The 21,810-nt window shown below is 35.8% G+C and overlaps 1 protein-coding gene and 1 pseudogene across 3 annotated transcripts in view; both read right to left on the bottom strand.

Moving 5' to 3' along the window:
• Positions 1-5,584: 5,584 nt before the first annotated feature.
• Positions 5,585-5,706, bottom strand: LOC124507994 (uncharacterized; annotated as a pseudogene).
• A 4,900-nt stretch (positions 5,707-10,606) lies between these two features.
• LRRCC1 (leucine rich repeat and coiled-coil centrosomal protein 1) overlaps positions 10,607-21,810 on the bottom strand; it is a 47,388-nt gene continuing 36,184 nt past the window's right edge. For all 3 annotated transcript variants that reach the window (XM_047074086.1, XM_047074088.1, XM_047074087.1), the window contains 5 exons: positions 21,328-21,491; positions 17,454-17,662; positions 17,223-17,360; positions 13,414-13,549; positions 10,607-11,133 (listed from right to left, as the gene is read on the bottom strand). In XM_047074086.1, the coding sequence (XP_046930042.1) occupies positions 11,011-11,133; positions 13,414-13,549; positions 17,223-17,360; positions 17,454-17,662; positions 21,328-21,491 (770 nt within the window). In that variant the 3' untranslated portion in view covers positions 10,607-11,010. The remainder of the gene's footprint in view (positions 11,134-13,413; positions 13,550-17,222; positions 17,361-17,453; positions 17,663-21,327; positions 21,492-21,810) is intronic.

Here is a 21,810-nt window from a genome sequence, read left to right as displayed (position 1 = left end):
ATGTGAAATTAAAAATCTGAAGTAAAACATGAAAACTGCAACTAAAAAAAGTTGAACAATTTATCTGAAAACAGCTTTTCCTGTGGATTTGGCATTAGCAAAATCAAAGACAAATTTTGCAAATTGATTTTATTAATAGAATTAAACACTATAGTGCTTACTAAGAAGGTTTTACTTTTAATTTGAAGAGGGAACATTCTGCCATAGATGCTGGGATGGGAATTGATAAAAAACAAAATTATTGTAATAAAAAAAAAAATCCCTTACATTTATGTTGTGCTTTAGTCAGCTAAGGGTGCCATAACAAAAATAGTGTAGTAATTCTCACAGTTCTGAAGCCTGGGAAGTTCAAGATCAAGGTGACAACATGGTCAGGTTCTAGTGAGAGCTCTCTTACTGGCTTACAGACTTTCTCTCCATGTCCTCACAAGGCAGAGACAGAAAGAGCTAGAAAGATCTCTAATGTCTCTTACAAGAACCCTAATTCCATCCTGAGGGCCCTACTATCATGACCTCATCTAAACCTAATACCTTCCAAAGTCTCCCTCCTCAAATACCATCATACTGGGGATTCAGGCTTTAACATATGAATTTGGGGAAGACACAATTCATTCCATAGCATGGAGTATCGCTTCATAAAAGCTATTTTGGTAATTTTGAAAATTGTGTGTTTTTTATTTCAGTTTTTAAAGGTTTTTTAAAAAGCAATTATTATACTGTTAATGATGCTAATAAGTCACTTTATAATAGGAAAAAATAGGATAAAACAGGCAGAGAGGGAAATAATTAGGACCTGAGGTCCCTGAGTGGGGAAAAACACATATTTTGGAACAATGCTGGGAGTGTCAGACCACAGCAAACCCCCTCACGCTTAAGGTTCCTCTTAAGAAAGTAACAGACCACACTTACTCCCCTTCAGGCTTCCCTCAGGAATTTGACAAAAGACCTAACTGAAAATAAGTAGTAGACCATGAAACATATGACCCACAAGGAATGATATGGCCATAGACCACCCCTCATAGAATGGAAACAAGTCAATCAGTAATGGACAACCCAGCACCTAGAATTGTCCAGCCAATAAGGGAGAAGGAACCTGAGAAGGAACAAGTGGGAAGGGAAGGAGGTTGACCAGAACCTTATAAAACAAGGATCCTTGCCTATAGTCTTTGGTCATTCACTTTGAATGTCCCCTCTCTGTAAAAAGAGACTTCCTACTACTCTTACTTTCTGATCTTATACTCTAATAAACTTTTGCCTGTTGCTTATTTTGTGTCCACCTCTTCATTCTTCAAAGAGGAGAGACAACGAACCCCGGGTATTGAGGTGAAAAAAAAAATCCTGCAACAACTTGAAATTTATTTTGCAGTGCTTTTGTATTTTTCACAGTAAATTTTTCCTTTGTTTAAATTAGCTGGGGTTCAACTAGAAAATATTCACAAATTAGCCATTTCAATTAGTCTTCAAAATGTTACATCTGTTAGAGAAGCTAAAATTCACTTATACCACTTGTTCCCAAACTTTACTGAGAAAAATCATCTATGGTATTTGTTCAAAATGCAGACTGTTGGATCCAAACCTCAGAGATGAAATCAGTATTGATACGAGAATTCGACTTGGAGATCTGCAGGTTTTGGTTTCAGGTAATTCTCACACACCTGGTGAAATACACTTTGTGAAAAAATGAATAACACCATAAAAAATAATGAAATTATCCTTTTCCCTAAAAACAGCTAAAAATCAAAGGCTGATAATACAAAAGTCTTCTTATTTTTTTGAAATTTCTGCTAATGAAACTTTAAGAAACATGAAGTTAAAAAATCAAAATACAAATAATCATTAAGAGGGGTGCCTGGTTGGCTCAGTCGATAGAACATACAACTCTTGATCTCAGGGTTATGAGTTTGAGCCCCCTGTCGGGTATAGAGATTACCTAAAAAATAAAATCTTAAAAAAAAAAAAGGAGAAAAAAACCCCCAAATGTGCAGAATTGTGCCATAATATGGTAGTTAAATATTTAAGAAAATCAAACCAAGTTTTAAATTTTTTAAAGATTTTTTTTATTTAAAAAATTTTTTAAATTAATTTAATGTTTATTTATTATTATTATTTTTTTTATTTTTTAAAAAAATTTTTTTTTTCAACGTTTATTTATTTTTGGGACAGAGAGAGACAGAGCATGAACGGGGGAGGGGCAGAGAGAGAGGGAGACACAGAATCGGAAACAGGCTCCAGGCTCCGAGCCATCAGCCCAGAGCCTGACGCGGGGCTCGAACTCACGGACCGCGAGATCGTGACCTGGCTGAAGTCGGACGCTTAACCGACTGCGCCACCCAGGCGCCCCAATGTTTATTTATTATTGAGAGAGAGACAGAACACGAGCTGAGAAAAGGCAGAAAAAGACGGGGACACAGAATCCAAAGCAGGCTCCAGGCTCTGAGCTGTCAGCACAGAGCCCAACATGGGGCTCGAACTCACTAACTATGAGATTATGACCTGAGTCCAAGTTAGAGGCTTAACTGACTGAGCCATCCAGGTGCCCCAAAGATTTTTTTATTTTTAAGTAATCTCTACACCCAGTGTGGGGTCAAACACATAACCTCAAGACCAGGAGTCCCATCCCTCAACCAAATTTTATTCTGGTCACTGGTGATGGCATACTGATTTTTAAATGCATGAGCCTATTTAGTGGTCATGATTGGTTATAACTTCCAACTCTCAGGTCTCCTGGAAAGTAACAAACTTCCATTGAAAGGCTGCCTTCATCAGCTTTATTTCTCCCTTACTTAATCTGTTCTGAGTTAGTAAGAATAAAATTTGGCTTCTTATTTTTCCTTTCCAAACTTTGCAACACACAAACATCTATCTTCTGTATTTTCTAGGTAAAATAAGCAAACAAACAATACTTCCAAAAAACAACAAACTTAGTTAAAAAATATGTTTCAAGGATTATTAATCCCCTCATTATGATAAACATATTCTTTGTCCATCTAAAACCTGCATGTTACAAAATAGGATAAGTAATGTAAAGACCTTGTCTTCACAAGCTTGTGCCCTATAAGTAGAAACAAGAAATGCCAAGTACATTTAAACATATATAGAAATAGAATTCACACAGATTTGAGAGAATTTAAATTTTATATGGTGACTTGTATTTTACCATACTGCCCTATCAAGGCAGCTTACAGAAAGAGCACATGTATCAAAAATATGGGATGACATTAAAAGAAACAAAAAGAATTGCCTCCAAAGCTCCTTGAAGAGTGGTATTAAGAATTCTAATTCTCAGGGTGCCTGGGTGGTTCAGCTGGTTAAGCGTCGACTTCAGCTCAGATCAGTCTGTGGGTTTGAGCCCCACGTGAGCTCTATGCTGGCTGCTCAGAGCCTGGAGCCTGCTTCAGATTCTGTGTCTCCCTCTCTCTCTCCCCCTCCCCTGCTCACACTCTGTCTGTCTCTCACTCTCTCTCAAAAATAAACATTAAAAAAATTTTTTAAGAAAAAAAATTAAAAAATAAAGACTTCTAAAAAAGTTAATGCTTATGATCTGATATGTGGGGTCTGAATTTCAACCATACATGTTCAAATATAAGAATAAGAGATCCAAATTTGTTATAACAAAGTATAATTCAACTAGTATACACTGCAAACTTCTATTATACATTAACAGTCCTCTAACTGCTCTTGTAGATAAAAAGGGAAGGCAAATAGGGTTAAACATTTACTGAAACTGAATGTCATTTATACCTTCCTGAAAAATCAAGTTGCTTAGCAACCCTCTTCCTTGGAAACATGGTTGATAATACCATTTCTTTGAAGTTTTAGTAAGATAAAAATGCTTATCACTAAACTACCAAAGCTTAAGAAGACAGCTTGTCCAAATAACGAGCCATCACATAAAGGCTTCTTGATTATAATACGTTGCCCCAATTAAGACAAAAACTTATACATCTTACCCTCAGATACAGACCCTTCGGCAACTAAAACCTCATGTCAAAAGAGTGTTGAAAATTTTTGGATTTATCACCAAGAGGGACTTTTCCAAGTCAAAAGTGTTGCTGTCGAAAGATAATTTCTCACCACTAATGATCCCCACATCATTCAATTCCTTGTGCAATGCCAGGACACCTATTCCCTAGAATGAAAAATAAAAGTACTCTAAATAAACAAACAAATAAGCAAATCCTTCAATATGACAAGAGGTACCCAAAAATTATCTAACCTTAGAATATGCAGCATACTATCTTCGTCTACTGCAAACTGTTTTATTTATAAAAATACACACTTACATAATTATATGTATGCCATTTTTAACAAAAATAATTTATTCAGCAAAAATGAAATTCAGACTCATCAGCAAATATTTTCCAGCTAAGTCATGTTAGCCATGAACACTACCAAATCAAATAATATGTTCTTTTAGAATCTCTGAGAAAAAAAATGCTTTGTAAAATGGAAAAAAATGGAAAAGTCAAAATAATACTTTCGGGAATCTTTCATCAGTCAGTGGACCATCCAATAACTTATCTTTTTCAATGTGTGGTGCACATACTACTGGTATCACACAGAATGATTGTAGCTGGTACATGGTCAAGAACTTTTTCATTATAATACTTGCATGACTAATATGGATTAGAAAAATTTTAAATAAACATAACCAGAACATCAAACTAGTGACTTATGTTATTTAAATTGTGGCTAATAAAGGGATGTAATTTTTAAAAGTAAGTTAGTTTTAAAAGTAAATAAAAAACTAACAAGAAACTAATAATTTGTGTGGTGTGAAAATGTGATGAAAATCATGATGATAAAACTTATGTGATACTGGTTTTTAAGTGTATTAGTTTATTTAGTGACCATAATCACTTATAGTTTGGTAAACATTTATCTTTTTTTAAAAAATTCTTTAATGTTTATTATTTGAGAGAGAGAGAGAGAGAGAGAGAGAGCAGGGGAGGGTAGAGAGAGAGGGAGACACAGAATTGGAAGCAGGCTCCAGGCTCTGAGCTGCCAGCACAGAGCCTGATGCAAGGCTCAAACCTACAGACTGCGAGATCATGACCTGAGCTGAAGTCAGCCGCCCAACCAACTGAACCAACCAGGCACCCCAGTAAACATTTATCTTTTAGTTGACAGGAAGAAAACCATTTTGCTCTTCTAGTCTTTTTTTCTTTTTCTTTTTGACAGGAAGTAGAATTTATTGGTGGACATGAATAAGGAGGGGGCACTGCTGAGTTCTCATGAGTGCAGCGTCCAACATTTGTCCCAAGGGGCCACGCTTAGGGATGTATTTGACCCCCACCCATCTGGGATGAGCCACTTTTCAGCACCACACCTTCAAATTCTTCCACATTAAACTTAATAAAGCTTCACTCCTTAGAAATGCGGATCTTCTGGTGGCTAGGGAACTTGAAGTTGGCCTTGCATAGGGTCTCAGTCACATGTGCCTCGTTCTGCAGGTTAGTATGGATGGACATGATGACTTGGTCGATGTGGACCCTGGCCACCGCCCTAGAGCTTTCCAAAATATCCCGCATACCTGTCTGGAGCCTAGATAGCATGAAGTCAGACATCAATGTCCACAGGAAAGGCCTGTCTCCAAGGTCCCTTGGGAAACCCATACAATCAACAGGCTGCATACACTACCAAAGAGGTTACTATTTGCAGCCATTGCACCCTGGATATCCTTCTAGTCTTCAGCCAGTTGTGCATCAAGGAGAATTTGCTCTAAAAGTTCAGAATATTTATGTGGGTTATATTAGTAAACAGAGCAAGAACACAGAGCAAGATTTCATAAGCTCAATAGTATTTACAAAATAGTAGGTGATGCATGTCAGCATTGTAAACACTGGGAGCAGAAAGGGCATCCCAGGACTGTAAAAGTGGACACCAATGTTGTTTACACTACTGTTCAGAAGAAAATATCTGCCAATCAGGAAGCCTCTGCACCTCAAAGATTTAAAAATAATGGGAAGAAGTGGCACAGACAGATCCTCAGTGTCCCACCATGATCCATATACTAAGAAAACAGAATCTAAAAGTGAGACAGTTACATTACCAAGTACTGCAGTATGGAGATGAAAGTGAAAAACTGGCTAACAAAAATAAAGTAATCCATTCAGAGCTGTGGCAGCTACAAGGGCAGCCTATGGCAAGGTGGGTTGGGGAACAGGAGGATTCTTACACCCCTGAAGTGTTAAATAATTAGCTACTATGGGCAATATTGCCCTACAATAATAAAATCCTGGAAAGATTTCAAAGATTCTTATGATATTTAGGCTTTAAATTTTCAAGGTTGTAAAAACAACCATCTCTTTAGGATTGAATAAAAGTATATTCCAAGACTTTTATGGAATAAAAAATATCCAACTTCATTTATAAAGTACTGCTTAATTAGATTGTTGTATGAGAAGACTGCAATTTGTACACTTCTTGGAGGAAGGTAATGCAAAATTTAGTGTAATTACAGATGTTATAATTAACAATTAACTAACAGACGTAACTACTTCTAGCCTTTCCAAAGCCTGGTAGGAGTCATGCTGGAAAATTGCACAGTAGCCTCTTGGAAAAGAATGTTCGGAAAAGAACATTCTGATGTGATGAGTCTCAGAGAAGACCCCATGGATTGATCCTCCCCAAATTCATTCTCAGTAGGTATATCAAACCAAAGAAAGCATGCTTGCTATTGTTTTGATTGTAGGTGGCTGTGTGCCTGACTCAACACCTCTTTCAGGGAGTGACAATGGGGTGAGAGATTGGACAAGGGGCTCTAGGGGCTTCCGATGAGAAGCAGTTAGATCACACTGTGATTTACACCCCAGGATGTGGTAATAAATGTTGGAAACACCAGTATGACAGAACCATAAGGAAAGAATACAGTTAGACTCCAGGCACTCTGAAAGAACTAAGTTATGTATTCTCGAACAGGCACTTGGACAAAAATGGTGGTCACACATCCACTTAATCTATAAATAAGTCAATTATACTAATATGTTCAGCAACTTGTGTCTCCCTGGATCATTGTGATTTAAGCCTTAAATTAGGCATGAGCAGCAATCTCATATCTCCAAAGGAAGTAAACAAATAGACAAGATAATTAGGGACCACCATTAGTGGTATTGCTAGCCCATAAATCACAAATCAGATGGGATATCAAGTCTTCTTGATGACAATCTTCCCAATGAGTAGTCACAACTTTGGCAGTGTTATTCTCCAACTCCATAAAATATGGATTCATCTATTGTTGCAGATTTACTTACTGGAACTAGCAATGATGAGATCAACCTAAGGACATTACTGCATCATCCACTACATTCATGATCTTTAAATATTAGTAGGGTTTAACGAAGAAGGGTAGCAACTGCTTATTTTCTAATAAAATAGAGGAGATAAATTGCTATTCCCCTAAACACTCTGGCCATGTGGGTGAGCATTTTGGAATTCCAAAGGATGAGAGCAGGTAGAGTATCTTTTCCAATTACCCTTCAGAATAATAAACTGGAACCTCTATACCTAACATCTTAACTTTGTAGGAGCTCAGGAGTATTGAAGACAGCATATCTTTACTTTAGGAATTTGGTGTGTTATATGTGCCAAGATAAGCTAGACTAGTGAGTTTAAGTTGAGGTACTTTCAAATCAAGATTTTGGACCCAGGGTGGGGGAATTGGATTAAGGTGGTCAAAAGGTATAAGTTTCCAGTTATAATATATATAAAGTCCGGGGATGTAGTGTACATGATTATAGTTAACAGTTCTATATTATGTATTTGAAAGTTGCTCAGAGTATATCATAAAAGTTCTCATCACAAGAGGGCACCTAGCTGGCTCAGTTGAAGGAGCATGTGACTCTCGATATTGGGGTTGTGAGTTCAAGCCCCCACATTGGGCGTAGAGATTAGTTATAAATAAATAAAACTTTAAAAAAAGTTTTCATCATGAGAAAAAAATTGTACTGTGTGGCGATGGATGTTACTAAGTTGACTGTAATCATTTCACAATATATACATACATCCTATCATAATTTTTTACACCTTAAACTTACAGAATGTTACATGTCAATTAATCTCGATAAAACTGGGGGCAAAAAGATTTTGGGTCCAGAGATAGGTTACAGTATAGGCAGCCCTTCTTGGGCTCCATACTTCAGAAAGCCAAATGATTTTTTAAACCTCTGATCTTTGAATCTTATCTATGCAAACCTCCCCTCCCCACACAGCCCTGGCCTCCACATACACCGATCATGGGTCAATATGGAGCCCATTTCTCTATCACACCTTTTCTTTGTGATTTCTTATTTGACTCATAGATTTAGAAGTTGCTGTTTAATTTGAAAGTATTTGTGGACTCCTCACATTTCTTTCAATTTTAATATTTTTACTCTGGGTGGTGGCTGTCATCAACTTTTCCCACTTGAAGTTAGCTTCTTGGGGGTATACATTTCTGATTGTCATAAAGTTTGACAAGCTTAGAACCATTATTTCTTCTAATATATAGGTTAGTTATATTTTATATATATCTTATTTAGAATTTATATAGATCACTCATGTCTCTCCCCTCTCCTTTGGTACTTCGCTGTACGTTGGTGCACTTCATGCAATCCATGTTTCTGAGGTTCTGCTTATTTTCCCTCAGGTTTTTTCTCTTCTCCAGATTGCATAATCTCCATCAACCTCAAAGTTCACAGATACTTCTGCCAGTTCAAATGCACTGTAGAGACCCTATAGTAAAATCGTTAATTTAAAAATATTTCTGTGTATCCACTATTGGTGAGCACTGTTAACATACCTTACTTTACTTTTAAAGCATGGTTTCCTTTAGTCCTTTGAATATATGGTGGTTGCTTTGAAGTCTTTTTTAAGACTAACATCTGGGTCTCCTTGCAACTACTTTTCCTTTATACTGTGTATCAGTTCCACTTTTCTATTTCTTTGTATGTCTTATTATGTAGTTTTTTTTTTTATAAAAACTGGGCATTTTAAGGAATCTATTGTAAGCTTTTGCTGTTCTTACGGAGATTTAGTAAATTTTCTTGAAGAAATGTTTCATTTGCTGCATGCTCATAGGAAAATTTTCAGACTTTAAATGGGTGTTTTAAAATACTTTTCACCAGCTGTGGTTGTAAACCAGGTCCACAGAGTTCCTTGCGCTGCCATTCCAGAAGTGGAATCTACTCTGATTTTTCAGGAATAATGTTTGGGTTTTCTTAATGGCTATTGTAGGAATTACAATATGCATTTTAATTTATCAGTCATCTTTAGATTAATCTGACAAAATAAACTCGAGTATGGCTGTATTTCCTCCCAACTTTGTGTTTTTTTTGTCACACATATCCCAATATATATGCTGCAAATTCAATATAGTGTTAAAATTATTGCCATAAATGTCTTTTAATTAACAGAAGAAAAAATGTATTTATATAGTCCTATGAAAACTTACCCATAGGGATGCCTGAGTGGTTCAGTCAGTTAAGTGTCCAACTCTTGACGTTGGCTCAGGTCATGATCTCACAGTTCATGGGTTTAAGCTCTGGGTTTAAGCCCTGCATCGGGCTCTGCGCTGACAGCACAGAGCTTGCTTGGTATTCTCTCTGCCCCTCTCCCCGCTTGCTCTCTAGCTCTCTCTCTCAAAATGAGTAAACTTTAAAAAAAAAAAAAAAAGAAACTTACCTACATGTTTATTGTTCCCAATAGTCTTCATTTCTTCCAGTGGGTTTAAGTTAATGTCTGGTATCACTTCCTTTCAGCCTTTTAGAACTTGAACATTTCTTTTAAGGTGGGTTGGCTAGCAATAAATTCTATCAATTGTCTGGGAATGCCATTTTTTGCATTTATCTTGAGAGTTTTGCTGGATATAACATTTTTGATTGACAGTTCCTCTTCTTCCCATTTCAACTGTGTGACTGACTGCCCTCTGGCCTCTACTGCTTCTGATGAGCAGTCAATCGTTCCTCTACATGAGTCGTATTTTCTTGCTGCTTTCAAGAATTTCCCAAGAGTTTGACTATAGTTCCTAGGTGTGGTTCTCTTTGTGTTTATCCTGGGTTTTACTGAAGATCTTGGATCTGTAGGTTAATCTTTTTCATCAAATTTAGGAAATTGTCAGCCATTATTTTTCCTCCTGACCTCATTGTGCATGTTTGTATGCTTGATGTTGTCCCACAGATTTCAGTAGGAATCTTGCCTCTGATGAAATGGAGCCCTCTCTTTTAGAAGCATTTGCATTTTTTTCTGATTGCATTTAATTTTTAAAACTTACTTCAGTGGCTATTAGTTCAAAATATTCTTTCTTTTAGAAATAGTATTTAGGTTTTTTCCTTTTTCTGCATGCATAGGAGCATAAGAGATGACAAAAGTTAAAATAAGAATTCTTTTATATACAGTGATTAGAAGGGAAAATGAGCATGGAACAGTAGTGTTGCTGCTGAGGAACAGACAATGTTCATAAAACCTTAAGTATAATCTTTAATGAAAAAGTCATATGCGTTCTAAAAAAGGGGTCATTATGAGTGATGTGGAGATGGTTACCTGTGCTTTGTTAAGAATGCCACATCTTTATCATACAGACTTCAAATCTTTTCAGCTACACTTATGAAAAAAATGGAGCTACATCAACTAAAGGATGACCAATATATATATTAGTTTTTCATCAACACAATAATGTAACAACAATGATGAAAATATTTTACCTCATATAGTCTAAATACTAATCTTAATTTCTATTTACATATTTGTAGGCAAATGTGTAATTGCCAAACAATGTATATATAGCACAGAAACAAGAAAGTGTCATAAATCTGGTTGACAGGTTTTTCTAATACACATATTATCAACAATTTATTATAGAAACCTACAGATACAATTAAAAAATACTTGATCAAAAGTCTTTTAAAATATAATCAGAATGAAATGTGTACAAAGAGACATTTCAAAGTCGTAGCAGTTACTACTATTACAATATTTAATCATTTTTACAATAGGTCTGCTGTTCCATTTCAATTAAATTCATTCTCAGAAACATCACATTTCTCGCTGAATTTCAGTTAGAGCAAAAGCAAGTTGCTTAATTTTTTCTTCCATTGCTTTTTTGTTCTTGCATGTTTCTTGCAGAAGTTCACGCATTTCTTCTTCAACTAGATGAACCTAAATCAACATATAAATTCACTTTTTTTTAAAGAAAATATATTTTAAAAATGTATTCTGAAACAAAAAGTCAACGAATTTTGTAACTTGTGGTATTCATTTAAAGCAAAGAGGTTAGTAAAATGTAACTTGTTCAAATACTAATAGGGAAATCAATGTTTATACTGTACACAAAGTACTTACATGTATATTGTCTATATCTCATGGGTGCTTGTGATGAGCACATGGGCATTTATTTTAACTCTATTTTAGAGCTTAGAAAATTTGTTCAAGTTATACAGCTTCTCAGTAGTGTATATGGACAGAAACCATTCTTTTGACTTAATCTTTCCACTGTCCTGTACTACATATGAATAAGGAACCATGAGTTCAAGTAAAATATCAGTTCCTTATAAACTTTCAAAACAAATAACCTCCCTTCCTAAAGAAATGCTTTAATTTACTCTATCTCATTTCTAAAATTGCTGTGGGTTATAAATTACCATCTTTTTGAAAGATAATTTTATCATTTCTTCCTAACCTATATTCTCCTAGGATTCTTTGTATTTGATCCTACTAATTTCTGCTTGAAATTCTCCTATGATACAACATTCCTAACAGTACTATCAATATGACCATTCCTTTCTATTTATCTCCCTCTTCCTAATCTCTAATATAGATTTCCTAATTTTTTCCCCCTGAGAAAATTAGTATTTCTCCTAATTTAAATTATATTCATGTGATAATTTACAATGTTTTCATGATTATAACATTTAAGCTCTGGTGCCATTTATCTAACTCTCAAACAGACACATCCCTTTGATATTATTACGTCATATCAGCACTAGAGGTCCAATATCAAACTTATTATTTCCCTTTCAACTAAGGGCCTAATCTTATGTTTTATTTGGTATTACCTGATACACCCCTGTTAAACTTGGTAGATTTTAAAGAAAACTTCTGAAACATCTGTTGACATGAAATAAAATAAAGAACTGCATTTTGAACAAGTTATACTTCCTTATTCATTATTTCCAAAGACCTTGTTGCTTCCTTCTTTGCACATAGACTCCTGAGGGTAATGTCACCTAATCACACAACTGTAATAATTATATGGAGTCACTCTTTCTGTTTATGAACTCTTTCCCAGTCACTGGTTTCTGAGTCTCTAGTCGTACAGGTATCTCACTTTCTTATTGCCACTTCAAAATCAAGGAAAAATGGAAATTTACAACTGTTCCACTGATCTAGTAGGTCTCAAAAGAGGGGACATATCAAACCAAACAGGTGTTACCTGCTGAGTTTTAAAATAACTGGGTCTAACTAAAATACAAGAGACTTAGGAAATGAAAGTCTCTGGGGGGGGAAGCTCATGCATATGTATTATTAAAAAGCTCTAGGGGCATCTGGGTGGCTCAGTCAGTTAAGTGCTCTACCTCTTTTTTTTATTTATTTTTGAGAGAGACAGAGAAAGTGAGAGGGGGAAGGGCAGATAAAGAGGAAAAGAGAGAATCCTAAGCAGGCTCTGCACTGTCAGCACGGAGCTTGACATGGGGCTCGAGCTCACAAACCATGAGATCATGACCTGAGCAGAAACCAAGAGTTGGACACTTAACCCACTGAGCCACCCAGACGCCCCTGCATTCTACTCTTGATATCAGCTCAAGTGGTGATCTCGTAGTCTTGAGATCAAGCCCTGCATCAGGCTCTGTGCTGAGCATGGAGCCTGCTTGGGCTCCTCTTTCTGCCCCTCCCCAACTAGCATATGTGCACTCCCTCTCAAAATAAATATTAAAAAACAAAACAAAACAAAACCAACAAGCTCTATAAGGTGATTCTGATGTTGCTTCTGATTTAATAACACCTAAAATTCCTGTCGATGATATTAAATATCATTCAAGATTATCAAGGATAGTCTTAAACCCTAATTAACAAAACACATCTTGGGAGTTATTTCCAAGGTAGTGATGAATTGTACTTATTCACATTCTTACCCTGCCTATGTGTAACCAAAGGTGCTTCCATATGAGACTGATCAGGAATACGTCAATTTTTATTCAGAGATCATGGAGCAGGTGCACATCAGAATCAAACTTCTAATTTTGGTTTCCTTAGAATTCTACAACTAGTCTAAGTATTACTAGCATTTTGGCCTGATTGCACAATAGTTTTGGCAACATTCTTCATATCTATTCAGCCATTAAATCATACTGCCTTTTCTCTTTATAATTCTCAAAGATATAATTTATTTAGCTGTAATAATTTAATACTGATTATCAAAGCAAATTTTATTTATAGTACCTTGAAATTTGCAGAATCAATGTATTTCTGCTTTTCACTTGCTAGTTGTATTATTTCAGCTTGATGAGCTTCAACAATTGCATCAACTTGTTTTCTAAAGGCATCATCCATACTATGAAGCTTTTCCACCGCATCCCTTAAAAAAAAGCACAAAAACCATATTATCTAGGTTTATAAAAATTAGGATTTCTTTTCTTCTTAGATGGCAGCTCTTACATTCACTTTTTAAAAAATGTTTATTTATTTATCTTGAGAGAGAGAGAGAGAAGGAGCACGTGCATGGGAGAGGGGCAGAGAGAGGGAGAGAGGGAATCCCAAGCAGGCTCCACGCTGTAAGCACAGAGCCCGACATGGGGCTTGATCTCACAAACCGTGAGATCATGACCTGAGCAGAAATCAAGAGTCAGATGCTTAACCAACTGAGCCACCCAAGCACCCCATCTTACATTCACATTTTAATGGAAGTATATATAACTCCATTAAATAGAAGAAGGTATCCTGGGTAATAAAAGACATAAGTAGTTCATCCAGCAGAATCTGTTAGTAACAGAACAGGGCAGGATAACATCAATGAAAATTTGTTACCCTTTTATCCTCTAAAAGTTAGAGTACTCTGGTTCCCATTTATTTTGAGTCTCATGGTATGATATATAAGCACATTCATAGATGATTGCTATCAATTTTTTTTCTCCATGTGTTTGTAGTGTGATAATTTGAGAAGTGTACGTTATAGGCAGGTTTAGGTTTATGAACATGTAGATCTGACTTTTCTATGCTAATGTTTAACAGATAAAACCCTGTGTTAATAAACACATTAAACAGTACTGTATTCACAAAATTTTAGCGCTGTAAGTTTCTTAGAGGCAAAAAACCAATTCCTTTATATTAAGTATGAATAATTTCATTTAAAAAAGTTAAGTCCACAATGAACATATTTTCTGCTTTTGGCATAGCCCATAGTAATAGACTGAACACTGGGTCCGTGAATCAAGTCTTTCTTATGTTCCCAGATGCAAGCAACCCTTAGTAGCTGTATGACTTAAGGGCAAGTCACAAACTCTGCTTTTAAGTTTTTTAAACTATACAAACAGGATAATCCTACCTGTTCTGCCAACCTCACAGAATTATTGTTGGTTGCAAAATAAGATAGAAGAAAAAAACCAATTATGTATTTTTTTAAAAATTTATTTATTTAAGTGATCTCTATATCCAATATGGGGCTCAAACCCACGACCCCAAGATCACGAGTCACATGCTCTTCTGACTGAGCCAGCCAGGCACCCCAATTTATGTATTATAAAAGGCTATATAAATAAAATCTGTTTTTATTAAAATTCTATTAAGTTAAAAATCTTCTATCTTACATACTAATCTTAGTCTACAATACATAAAAGCATTAATGTATACAATCAGGTCTTTACTGTTTTGCTATTAACAACATGACAAACAATGCAATATAAGAGATTTTGAAAACTGTCAGGCTTTATGATTTATATTAACTTTAGGAACTGCTATTTATAGGAAATGATTATTTCTTTTAGGATATAAGAGACTCCCAATTGTGACAGGCAGGAGAGAAAATTTCAACAGGTTCCAAGCCAAAGTCCCTGTATTAGTGCTGGTTGAAAGCAAAGTGGAACAGGGTCCATTAGCAGACAAACAAGACACTGCTGTCAGTCAAAACCTTTTCCATTTACACTGAGTTAAAATATAAGAAATCAAATTCCAGGTTCTATTAGATTTGATATAATGGGAACTGACCCCTACATGAGATTTTGCTGTTTATCCATACCACTCTTTAATCTTGACCAGAGTTTAACTGATCATTAAACTGTGTTACCTATTTTTCAAGGCAGCCAACTTTATAAATTATTTTAAGAAGTCCAGTTACATAGTTTACAAGGTGAAGCCTTCATTTCCTCTATGGGATTTTATAAAATCTACACACCGATGGCACCCAGATATACATTTTCTTCCCCTTCTTTCAAATTAGCTCTCATCCTCAGTTTGTGCAGGCCTGCTACTGAAATCTGCTCTAGCTTCTTCAGGAGTTCACTGCCCCTGGTAGTTAAGGGACTGCCCATTCTAAACTCCACACAGAAGAGCCAAAAATATCACTAGATGTTTCAATCAGTTTGAAAATAATCACAGTCATAAAAAAAAATATTCAACCAACAATTACTACTATGTGTTAGGCACTAAGTACCAAATAACTCATACAAGCCATATATACACATAAATACATTTACATATGCTTTTTACATCTCACCCATCCCAATTCAGTGTTTACATCAAAAGATCTCCCACAGAGGCAACACAATCCTAGACTTTAGCCTCTACTGCAAAGCTGTAATCATCAAGATAGCATGGTATTGGCACAAAAACAGATACATAGACCAATGGAATAGAATAGAAACCCCAGAACTAGACCCACAAAAGTGTGGCCAACTGATCTTTGACAAAGCAGGAAAGAATATCCAATGGAAAAAAGACAGTCTCTTTAACAAATGGTGCTGGGAGAACTGGACAGCAACAGGCAGAAGAATGAAACTAGACCACTTGCTTATACCATTCACAAAAATAAACTCAAAATGGATGAAGGACCTGAATGTGAGACAGGACACTATCAAAACCCTAGAGGAGAAAGCAGGAAAAAACCTCTCTGACCTCAGCCGCAGCAATTTCTTACTTGACACATCTCCAAAGGCAAGGGAATTAAAAGCAGAAATGAACTATTGGGACCTCATCAAGATAAAAAGCTTCTGCACTGCAAAGGAAACAATCAACAAAACTAAAAGACAACCGATGGAATGGGAAAAGATATTTGCAAATGACATATCAGACAAAGGGCTAGTATCCAAAATCTATAAAGAACTCATCAAACTCCACACCTGAAAAACGAATAATCCAGTGAAGAAATGGGCAGAAGACATGAATAGACACTTCTCTAAAGAAGACATCCAGATGGCCAACAGGCACATGAAAAGATGCTCAATGTCACTCCTCATCATCAGGGAAATACAAGTCAAAACCACACTGAGATATCACCTCACGCCAGTCAGAGTGGCTAAAATGAACAAATCAGAAGACTATAGATGCTGGAGAGGATGTGGAGAAACGGGAACCCTCTTGCACTGTTGGTGAGAATGCAAACTGGTGCAGCCGCTCTGGAAAACTGTGAAGGTTCCTCAAACAGTTAAAAATAGATCTACCCTATGACGCAGCAATAGCACTGCTAGGAATTTACCCCAGGGATACAGGAGTACTGATGCATAGGGGCACTTGTACCCCAATGTTTATAGCAGCACTTTCAACAATAGCCAAACTATGGAAAGAGCCTAAATGTCCATCAATTGATGAATGGATAAAGAAATTGTGGTTTATATACACAATGGAATACTATGTGCCAATGAGAAAGAATGAAATATGGCCTTTTGTAGCAATGTGGATGGAACTGGAGAGTGTGATGCTAAGTGAAATAAGCCATACAGAGAAAGACAGATACCATATGTTTTCACTCTTATGTGGATCCTGAGAAACTTAACAGAAGACCATGGGGGAGGGGAAGGGGAAAAAAAAAAAGTTAGGGAGGGAGCCAAACCGTAAGAGACTCTTAAAAACTGAGAATAAACTGAGGGTTGATGGGGGGTGGGAGGGAGGGGAAAGTGGGTGATGGGCATTGAAGAGGGCACCTGTTGGGATGAGCACTGGGTGTTTTATGGAAACCAATTTCACAGTAAATTTCATATTTAAAAAAATAAATAAATAAATAAAAAAGAGAAAGATCTCCCACATATTTTAGGACTTACTTTTGTAGTTCAATACTTTTGTCTCTTTCCGCTTTAAGTTTCTTTTCCTTGTCTTCAAATTTTTCTTTTACTTCTTTTACTTGCATTTCCAGATGACTTAGAAGCTCTCCTTTATCATGCCACTTCTGATTAAGTGTACTAATACAAAAAGAAATAATTTAAAAAATAAAATTAGTTATATGAAACTATTAAGCCACATTTTATTTCTCAATAGGAAATACTATATAATACCTATAAGCTTTTCTAATTTCTTCAAGTTCTAATTCCTTTATTTTCAACTGCTGTTTTAGTTTTTCTTTTCTTTCATTGTGTCTTTCCAGTTTTTCAATTACGTCATCCAGTTGTAAAGATTTTTCATCAAGTTGTTCTTGGGTACATTTTTGTATTTCAATGATCTTTTCTTGTAATACTTTGATTTGTTCTTCTTTTTCTTGTACACACTTAGAGAAACAAAAAAAATCAGCACTTTATTTTTATTAACCCAGATGTCTCATTTCCTATTTGGATTTAATGGTTTAAAATGATTCTAAAAACTACAGATTAAAAAATAAACTGAATATTCACTAAGTGTTTTCAAAAAGATTTACAGGACATTTTTTAATAACAATCAACAAGAAACATCACTACTACTTTGTTTTAAGTGCTATTAAGAAATATAAAATTCTAGGGGCACCTGGATGGCTTAGTCAGTTAAGTGTCTGACTTCTGCTCAGATCATGATCTCACAGTTTGTGGGTTCGAGCCCCACGCCAGGCTCTGCTGACAGCTCAGAGCCTGAAGCCTGCCTCAGTCAGATTCTATGTCTCCCTCTCTCTCTCTCTGCCCCTTCCCTATTCATGCTCTGTCTCTCTCAAAAACCAATAAACATTAAAAAATTACAAAAAAAGAAAAAGGAAGATAAAATTCTTATGCCCTTTACACTTTTTATTTCAGTAAGTTAAGTTAGCAATTATCAATCATAGAGGGAGAAGGAAAAGCGGCACAATAAAAATTTTCAATTACTGTAATTTTGCATTTGAAAACATGTTTGCATGACAGAAAGAGAAAGAAAACTCTAGGTGGATGACAGATACAGCAAAGACTGATATGCACAGTACGTGTGGCACTAATTAAACTGCTATTTCTACTATATTCAACAGAAGTGCTTTCTGCATCAGGATGAGCAAATAAATGCTTTACCTCAAAACAAAGCATGATTTTATCACTATTAAAATGTCACATAAGAACAGGGTTTACATCTCCCCAAACTTTTTATGCTATCTTCTATACCATGAGTCAGACTTTATCCTGTATGTGCATACTACAAATCAGAGGATAATGAAAGATCAAAACCACCTTAGGCAGCGTTAAATGTCTGCAGGGATTAGGCCTCCTATAGGTGATTTATTCCAATGACTATTTCTTTGCTTTGTGGGGGCATGCCTGGATGTCTGGAACAGTCTGCTACACACCGACTACTGGTATCAGTCTCTGTAAGTGAGAATAGATGAAACTGGCAGTTCTTATTTTTACCCTCTTTCCTCTGCCCCACTCCACCTTGCCTTTTTTCCTTTTGGGAAGAAGATGGAGGCAAACACACAAATGCTGGGAAAGGCCAATTTAAGTATATATTCATAAGAATTATAAACAATGCAGTTCAATTCCTCAGTGTGTTACATATGCAAAAATCTAAGCAAAGATGTTGGGTAGTCTCCTAGGCTTGACCAACATTTGCAAAAAAGTCATGAATTGTTTATTTTGTCCCCCTGACTCTCTGAAGCACTAAGAGTGAGCAGTCTTGACATATGTTATGGGAGTTCACAAAAGCTATAAAAAATTATTATGAAATAACCCTATTGATCAAAAAGAATGATAAACATTGCAGCATCAGAGAGTACTATGACCCAGATATACTGAAAAATACCAAAATAATATATGGGGCAGAAACAGAATTTTTAAAAAAACTTCTGCTTCTGATTCCCATAGTCAGAAGCTAACTATAGATTCCATTTAATTGAAAATATCACACTCCAAAACATCAAACATCAGTATCAGGTTCATTTGCCTTTTGCAGAGACTTGTTCTCTCTCTATAAACTTTCAATATGAGCCACTAATTTCCCATGATTTTGGCCTAGAGAAAATCCTGAGAAACAACACGATCAGTGACAAACTTTAAAAGACCTGAAGGTTTTCTATTCTATGAACATCCAACCTAACAATAGATAAAGGTCATTATCGGTTTTAGATGAATTTACTGCTGAAAGAAATTATGCCTAACTATCTCTCTCTGTTACATGGTTGGTGGGAAAGCACCCTAATACTCACACCTGTGAGGCTGTGCAGTGTTCTCTAAAGTAAATGCAGTAAGTTATGGGAAAAGAATGATGGGTTGAAAAATCTGAACTTTTTTTTTTTAAAACCAAAACTCTAAAACTAAAACTCAACAGTGTTTTGGCTCCACTGTATCATTCATTACTAGTCATTTCCTTCCTGCCCTGAGACTGACAAGAAGGCAGTAGTCTTCTGTAGAAGTAGCTTTGTCAAATCAGTGTCTTGTACCCATAGTATCCCCTGCTTTGCTTTGTGAAATCTAAAAAGCAAATCACAAGTCTTTCTGTTTCATACTTAGCTTAACTCAAAGGAAAATAGGTTTGGCTAGAATTTTAAAACAAGAAAAAAGGCTTACTGCTAAAAAATTTCAATAATTTTCACTGCACGTTGTCATGTATGACAGATATATTTGAAATTTTGGACATACTGAAACCAAATTTCAATGGAGTGAACAACAATGTAATTGCTTAGAGTGATACAATTCAGGCATTCATGGTCTAAACCTAGCTAAGGATATAGCAACATGGTGATACAGATTTATTTTCTGTACTTGGTAAAGTCAAGTTCTCAAGGAGTTTCTTAAAAATGACTAAGAAAAAGAAAATTAAATCTTAGGCAGTTATAGCTACTCTGAAGAATGAGTTGTTACTTTTAATGGGTGATAATCTCATTTAGAAGTTTTTAAAATACTCCTTTCTCAGTTTTTACACTTTTTAAAAAAATATTTGTTTTGAGAGAGAGAGAGAGAGAGAGAGAGAGAGAGAGAACATGTGTGAGTGGAGGAGGGGCAGAAAGAGAAGGAGAGGGAGAGAGAGAATCCCAAGCAGGCTCCTCACTGTTAGTGTGGAGCCCAACGCAGGGCTCAATCTCACGAACCCTGAGATTATGATTTGAGCTGAAATCAAGAGTTGAACACTTAACCCACTGAGCCAGCCAGGCTCAGTTTTACACTTTAAGATAATCTCTAGAAGAAAATTTTGGAGATCAAATTTGATTCAGTACTCAAGATAACTTTCAAAAAATTTCTCTGGAAAATTTTCATGTAACATACTTTGAAACAAGTGAACCTAGTAGTATTCTCTATTAAGATATGCCATATTGGAGAAGAAGGTGAAATGGTTTCCCCTGGGAACAAGCATAGTTTTACAAACTATTTCTACTTTTAAATACAGAATAGTTGGGTTTTGTCACAATTTTCAGAATTTAGCAATATTAGAAGATCCTAAACAGTGCTCTAAATGGATATTTTAAACATATAAAACATTAATTTTCTTTTTTTTTTTTAAATTTTTTTTTTTCAACATTTATTTATTTTTGGGACAGAGAGAGACAGAGCATGAACGGGGGAGGGGCAGAGAGAGGGAGACACAGAATCGGAAACAGGCTCCAGGCTCCGAGCCATCAGCCCAGAGCCCGACGCGGGGCTCGAACTCACGGACCGCGAGATCGTGACCTGGCTGAAGTCGGACGCTTAACCGACTGCGCCACCCAGGCGCCCCTAAAACATTAATTTTCTTAAGATTCCTAACCCTTTAATGACATTATTTTCAGTTATTTCACAGGACCATGATAACATCCCATAAAATTCTGAGATAAAAGTAATTTAAAGTTAATAAAGGCCATACAGTCATTTTAAAAGGCAAAGGGCATAGATTACATAAGGAAACATCTGATAATGTCCCAAATTCCACAACAGTTGGGATTCACTGAGACAGATATTTATTCGATACTCTGATCCACAGATTTACAAAACTGCCACATGCTCTTTTCCCAAAATAAAGTATCAAACTTACAACTTTTAATTTTCCAATGGTTTCAGTTTGGTCTTCTATGATTTTGCACTTAATTCTTAATGCATCATTATCACGTTCATTTGCCTTTCTCAGAGACTCATTCTCTCTACATAAACTTTCATTTTGAGCCTCTAATTTGCCACGATTTAAGGCTAGAGACGATCCTGAGAAATAAACATCATGAGTTACAAACTTTTAAAGATCTTGGAGGATTTGTATTTTATGAATATCTAATTTAGCAATGTAAATAAAAAGTAAATAAAAAGAAAAACTGAATAAAAACCCAAAATACATAAAGCATAATATAAAAGGAAACGGGAAAAGAACCAAAAGGCCCTTTAAACACCTGTGGCTATTTGGAAAACCTAAAGCCACAAATCAAAAACAAGTAACTCAGACATGTGATATTTAATTGATCAGCTTATGACATTCAAACAATCATATTAAAGATTCTTATATGGAATGGACAAATGAGCAATTCTC

Source organism: Lynx rufus, unplaced genomic scaffold (assembly GCF_022079265.1).
Source record: "Lynx rufus isolate CCGP_SWC_20201006 ecotype Redwood Valley unplaced genomic scaffold, mLynRuf1.p SCAF_12, whole genome shotgun sequence".
Classification (NCBI taxonomy): Eukaryota; Metazoa; Chordata; class Mammalia; order Carnivora; family Felidae; genus Lynx; species Lynx rufus.
Note: the sequence above shows the minus strand (reverse complement) of the source record. Positions and strands in the feature narration are given on the sequence as shown.